Consider the following 6,997-nt stretch of genomic DNA (forward strand, 5'->3'; position numbering starts at 1 on the left):
GACCCAGTGTACGAATCCAAAGGTTGTCAGATCGAGTCCCGATCCCACTCGGCCTTTTTTTAAGCATAGAATAATACAAAACTCACTCACAACCTCCCCTCGGGCATTTGTGGGGCCCGTTAACCAATGGGTGGCACTCAAAAAAAATAGGCGTGGGAGAGACGAGCTAAACCTAATACATCAAGCGAGGACCTAGACCTCCATTGTCTGCCGCCCATATAATAATAATACAGTGCTGATAGTTTATCAGACCGCTTCTCTTTATTTTCCTCGCTATTGCTATATTTGAGAATGTATATAGATTTTATAAACACAATTGATAATTTCTTATAAATTATTTTATTTAGTTGAAATTAAATATTTACGTATAATTTATTATTGTGACTAAGTAAAATTAATTAAACCAAATTATGTGATTAGGAACGAAACAATAAACTTTATTCTGATCGGCTGACCTATCTAAGTGTAGTAAAAGATCTTTCAGGAGTGAAATGAAGTTGATATTTGCTTTTAGTACCTCAAGAAACCCTGTAATACCAATGTTTGACAAAAAAAAGATATTAAGATTTTTTTAATCAAATATTTTCGCCTTATATCGATTACATTTTGAGAAATCAATAAAATTAAAAATAACTTCAACCAACCTACACCAAACTTGGCAGTGGTTTAGGGCTCTATAAACTGCACCAAAAGGTACGAACCAGATCATTTCAATTAGAACCGGAGATATGAAATAAAAAGTTTGACATTTTTTGCTTTATTTTTTTAAACCCATATTTCGGGCCTCGTGAGGGAATTAAATCTACATTTTGTTAAAATAGTTTCTTTATGTTAAAATATCAGACATTCAGCTTTATAACGGTCTTGTTAACGTAGCTATTGAATGAAATGAGAAGTTATGAATGGTTTTGTGAAAAATATTATGAATGATTATGTGAAAAATATTCATTGAAAGAAAAAAAATCCTCCAACTAAATCAAGATAAAAGTTTTTTATTTTCAATTTCTTTGAAGAATGATATTCGGTTGTTTGAGAGTAATAGGAAATGCTTTTTCCTAAAATATTTTCCTACTTTACCCAAGCCACGTTATGTTTCTATTTTTATTTTTCATTGTGATATATATATATATTAATTGAACAAAATATAAAATTTGATATTTATTATTTTATTATCTGAACATACGGAGTTGAGCTTTGGGGATCCACTAAACCATAAAATTCCTCCAGAATCTAATCCTTACAGTCCAAAATCCTTCGTAATATCCTTAATGCTCCTTACTTTGTCACAAATCAAGTCATCCATCAGACCTCCAATATTCCATATGTTGCCGATTTGGCCAGAACCAGATACCGTTCCTTCCATAATAAACTTCTCAACCACCCAAATCCACTTGTTTCTAACCTGGCTTCTCCTTCATTACCTAATAATCCTCCTAGGCGTCTGAAAAGAAGATGGCCTCGAGATCTTCTCCTCTAGAAATGTTATTGCAGTTCTATCAGTGGGTAGATTCTCCACATGTTTTTATCATGTCACTATGTCACCTACAGCAAATTTACTTGTTGTATATTTGTGTATACAGTTGTAAATATCAATAAATAAATTATTAAAAAAAAAAAAAATGATTTTATTGAGTTAAAATTAAATATTCACATAGCCTTATTATTTTTATGTTGGTTACACTAATCTTAATGATTCATATACTAAATTTTAAGTACATTACAATGTTATTTGACATACAAATTTTAATAATTTTCTTTGGAATATGGAATATAAAACAAATCTATTGATTTTCCTAACCCGGAGTGTTTGCTTGGAGAACTCAATCATTCCATTGATAACACCAAACGATATTTGAAACTAGGTTGCACATCAAGAGGGAAAAAGGCACAACACAAAATTTATAACTTTGGAAATTACAATGAATGAAAGAAACCAAAAAATGAATGTAGGAATTGTGTAAATTGGTCCCGAATATATTCAGAATTTAATGTTTGGTGATGACATTATCATGATAGCCTTGTGAGAAATGCCTAGAAGCATAAAAAAAAAATTGATTTTATTAATTGCATTATTCTGTTTCAGGAATGGACAAAGAAGTATTTGAAGTAGTTCTTAAAAATTCTTTCAATAATTCTAAAATAAAGAGAATAATCGAAATGAAATCGGAGCCAGCTCTACCGAAGGGAGAAAACTACACTTCAACCATTCTCAGAATTACAGTGAAAGTAGTTCTTGGGAATGGGAGGACAGCCACCAAGAGTTTCATTGGGAAGAAGGAGAACACTGGAGAAGCTGCGAGTCAACTCAATAACGATTTCAGATTGTTTAATATGGAAATTTCTGTAAGTAATTCAATTTTTATTTTTAAAAAACAAAAATAATATAGACCCAGATAAATGTTCCAGTAGTCACTTTATGGTACATAAATAGTCACAGTCAATCAGTGAGGTACCTATTGTATCTGGTCTAATTCAAGTGTTGAGAACCAGATTAGACCAATCAATCAACTGTTATTTTGGAAAATATATTTTAGATAGAAGATTCGACAAAGTTTTGTCCAATTTCTTTAGACGAGTTTTGTACTTTATAAGGTACAAGAACCCAGTGGGAATTAGTCAGTTATTTTGGGTTACATAGATGAAAACTACATGAAAGATATATAGTTAAGAGGAATAAGCATATTTAAAATATTAATTTTTCTTTCAGAGCTGCATATCTTTCAAACTATCTACGGCACTAAAAAAGCTAATCGCTAATAGCAGTGATATTAAGTAGTTTATGGCGTTTTTATGATATTTGCAAAAATAAATGCACAAAACGTTAATTTCTATATAATAGTAATGTACACACTTTTAAAAAAAGCATTATTTCATATAAAAATAACGAAAAAGATTCGACAAAGTTTTGTCCAATTGGTTTAGAGAAGTTTTTTATGTTATAAGGTAAAAGAACCCAGTGGGAAAAAAATCAGTTATTTTGGATTACATTGATGAAAACTACGTCAAGTACAGTTAATGAGAATATTTTTTTTTTTTTTAATAATTTTTCTTTCAGAGCTCCAAATCTTTTAAACAATCTACGGCACTAAAAAAAATCTAATATAACATCATTTAAATAAGAATAAATTTTCTAAAATATGAGTCCTAATTACTTTTAATAGTTCCGAGATATAGCTTTTTAAAATGAACTGAAGAATCAATGTTTGTGATTTTATTCAGGGGAATCTATATCTCAGGAATCATAAGATGTACAGAAGTCTATTATAATCCCCATTGAAGATAGTTTAATGTGCTATTAATAACTTATGAAGTTTTTATGATATTTGCGAAAATAATAGCACAAAACGTTAATTTCTATATAAAAGTAATTTACACGCTTTTAAAAAAAATCAATATTTCATAACAAAAAATCACTAGTTTTTAAAACTAATTTTGAAAAAACTATATCCAGGAACCATTGGGAGTGTAGGTGTCTATTAGCACTCAAATTAAAGTTAGGTAAATGTACTATAATTTTTATCTTGGTAGAAGTCTTAGTTTTCATAACATTTGACAAAATAAATTCAGTAAATGGTGATTTCTAGATTTTGATTAAATTCTTGATTTATAGAAAAGTATATCCAGGAACCATTAGGCGTACAGATGTCTGCTAACATTTATGGCACTTATCTTGGTAAGCTACAACTCTCACCAACTACCTACTTTCCATGATATTTGCTAAAATAAATTGATATCAAGTTGTTTTATTTGCAAAATTCATATTTAAATGCAGATATCATAAAAACTACTCAAATATTATGAAAACTAAGACTCCTACAAACATAAACATTATAGTATATTTAACTAACATGATTTTATGTACCATAAGTCTCTCCAAAACTACTTTATGGTGCATAAAACTAGCTTTAATTTGAGCGCTAATAGAGATCTCTACGTCAAATTGTTTATAGAATTTAGATATCCCAAAATAAATTCGCCAATTACTAATTTTCCAGTGCATTTTTTTTAATGTTTCTTTTTAAAAAGAATTCAGTAATTAGTAAATTTACTTCACGTTATATAATATTCTATTAGGTTTATAAACCTATGGAATCATTTTTCATTATGTTTCTGGATTGTCTGTGCATATTCATCTTCAAATTAGTAATTATGAGGATATCTTATCTTAGCTTCTCACACTGTGTTTTTATAGATATTAGGATGTTAAAGAAAAAATTCCACAATTTTATTTATAAATTAAGAACAGAAGTTCGAATAAATGATAATAACAAAACGTTATATTATAATTATTACTTTGTATGTTAAATAACTATTATACATTAATATATTTTATATAATAATGTAATAAAGATTTTTCATCTCAAAAATACTTTAAATGATTACGAATTACTTGACTCAAACAGGTCTACACCAACATCCTTAGGGAAATGGACTATTTGATGGAGGAATTTGGAGATACTGAAGGCCCTCTTTGGTGTCAATTCATTCATTACAATCAGTCTGATTCAACAATAAATCTTGGAGAACTTGAAGGTCAGTGTCGACTATGTACGATACGTCTCTTGATATAATGGAAATCGATTCTATGCAAGTATTTTCCAGGCCTCAGGATTCACGACAGTCAACCGTACCGAAGGACAGGACCTAGACCACGCTAGATTGGTCCTCAGGAGTCTTGGACGATACCACGCGATGGCCAAAGTCTTAGAAGACAGAGGACTCCTTTCCAAAGATTATAAACCGTACCCGATGCTATATGATGATGTTTACATTCGAAATATTTCCTATGGAGGAATTCTGGCTCTAATTAAGGGAATAAGAGAAGGTTGGGGAGAAGAATGGTAAATATTTAACAATTATAGCCTAAGCTCTATTTCTCTTATTATACTTAGAGAAAATTATATATTAGATCATACTTCTTAATGAAAATCATAATTTATCATGTTTGTTTGATGGCTAAGATTTGTATATACTATAATAATAAACAATCACAACATGAACATTTCTCAAAATGCAATGAGATTCTGCCTTGGGGTGGAAGAATAGAACTATAAGACTTATTTTTTTAAATCACTGTTTTATTGAAGAAAAGAAATAAAATCTACCTCAATTTTAGGGCACTAAGTATTAGTGTTCAAAAAAACATTTATACTATATATGCAGAAGTATAAGAAAATAAAAAAATTGAAAAATGTTAATAATAACAATAGTACTCACTGAATTAAAAGAAAAAAAATCAAATATAAAATAATAATGATAAAGGAATCCATAAATAAATGATAATACTATCGTGTTTCGCTCAAACAAAAATATGAATCTATATCAAAAGAATAGCATAATAAAACTAATCACATAAAATTAAATTTAATTAACAATAAAATTTGCTACTATATACAATATTACATTTTACAATATAACTCCGAGCCAAACGTTACCACCTCCGTGTGGAAGGAAAGAAGAGCTCCAAGAAATCCCAGCGCTTCTCTACTAGCCGCGTCACTGGTATTGAGGGCTAGTGCAGACTGAGTGAGAGCGCTTGACCCATGACTTGAGTGGAGATGATGGCCATTGCCAGAACTTCATAAAAGGTATCCGGGTCAATGCCATTTCAACCTTCGGGAGTATTATAGGGGTGGTTGGGCCTGGATAGGGATTGTGCCAAGGGATTCGGATGGTGAATAAGGTTCTGATGGAACTACGTGTATCTAGATGGAATGACGGTCACGGTGTAAGGTTTTGTTGGTACGTAGTATGGAGCATTGACCATTCTTCGAAGAACTTTAGATTGAGAGGACTGGATTCGTCTGATAAGAGTTTTTTTCTAGTAAATGGGAAGCTTAGAGCGTTTTTCAACTAGGTCAATTAACATTATTTTTATTTATCTATTGCTATTTACAACTGTATTTACATTAAAAACATTTAGCAAATTTGATGTAAGAACAAATTACAACTGTATACAAATATATACAACCTGTAAATTTGCTATGAGTTATAAAATGACATGATACAAACATGTGGAGAACCTACCCATTGATAGAATCGATTGATAGAAATTCTATAACATTTCTAGAGAAGAAGGTCTCGAAGGTATCTTCTTTTCAGGTGCCTCGGAGGATTGTCAGGAATAGAAGAAGTAGCAAGGTTAGAAACTAGACAGTTTTGATGGTTAGTGAGTTTACTATGGAAGGATTGATATCCAGTTCGGGCTAGATCGGTTACGTACAGAACATTAAGATCTTTATAGATGACTTTATTTGTGACAAAGTAAGATGCATTGAAGGATTTTGAGTTGTAATGATAGGATACGAGAGGAATTCGAAGGTTTAGTGGAGTCCTAAAGCTTAACTCCGTATGTCCAGATAGGCCTTATAATTATCTTGTAGTTAATTATATTAGTTAGTTATAATTAGTTAATTATACTGTAATGAATTGGAAGTTGAGACCGTTTGTCTAGTAAGCGCTTTAACAGACGAAATGAACGAGCAGTTTCCTGTCTTTTCAGTCTTCTTTGAGGATTCCAGGTTAGTCGTTTGTCCAGATGTAGTTCCATGTAGCGGATCAGTTCTACAGTGGTAAGAGCAACATTATTAAAGTAAACTTTAGGGCAGTCAGTAGGTTTACGACGAAGGGTAAAGGTGATTCGATGGGATTTTTTGGGCAACTAATGTTCAAAAATGAAACAATGTCCTAACAAAAAAGGACCATTTCATGAAGCGAGGTTGTGTCACACTGCTTTTTTTGGAATTTAGTGCAGTCACTTATTTCTGACTGAAAAAAATTTTGTCTAAATTAAAAATAAAAAATACTTTCTACAATAAAGTTATCACTTAAATAAAAAAAAAGATTGTTCATTTGTATGAAATTATAGTTATAAATCATTATAAAAAGTGAGTCAAAATTTTAACAGGTAGTCCTCTTGTTTCATAATATTGTGAAATAACTTGATCGATGTCAAATATACCTAAAAAAGTAGAGGGGCGTCAGTTCTTTACAACCA

General features: G+C 30.6%; 1 protein-coding gene across 3 annotated transcripts in view; it reads left to right on the plus strand.

Moving 5' to 3' along the window:
* LOC106690889 (uncharacterized) overlaps positions 1 to 5,851 on the plus strand; it is a 36,241-nt gene extending 30,390 nt beyond the window's left edge. For all 3 annotated transcript variants that reach the window (XM_067050048.1, XM_067050047.1, XM_067050049.1), the window contains 3 exons: positions 2,084 to 2,343; positions 4,404 to 4,533; positions 4,603 to 5,851. In XM_067050048.1, the coding sequence (XP_066906149.1) occupies positions 2,086 to 2,343; positions 4,404 to 4,533; positions 4,603 to 4,658 (444 nt within the window). In that variant the 5' untranslated portion in view covers positions 2,084 to 2,085 and the 3' untranslated portion in view covers positions 4,659 to 5,851. The remainder of the gene's footprint in view (positions 1 to 2,083; positions 2,344 to 4,403; positions 4,534 to 4,602) is intronic.
* Positions 5,852 to 6,997: the final 1,146 nt, after the last annotated feature.

Source organism: Halyomorpha halys, unplaced genomic scaffold, assembly GCF_000696795.3.
Source record: "Halyomorpha halys isolate HHAL.00 unplaced genomic scaffold, Hhal_1.1 Scaffold1946.1, whole genome shotgun sequence".
NCBI lineage: Eukaryota > Metazoa > Arthropoda > Insecta > Hemiptera > Pentatomidae > Halyomorpha > Halyomorpha halys.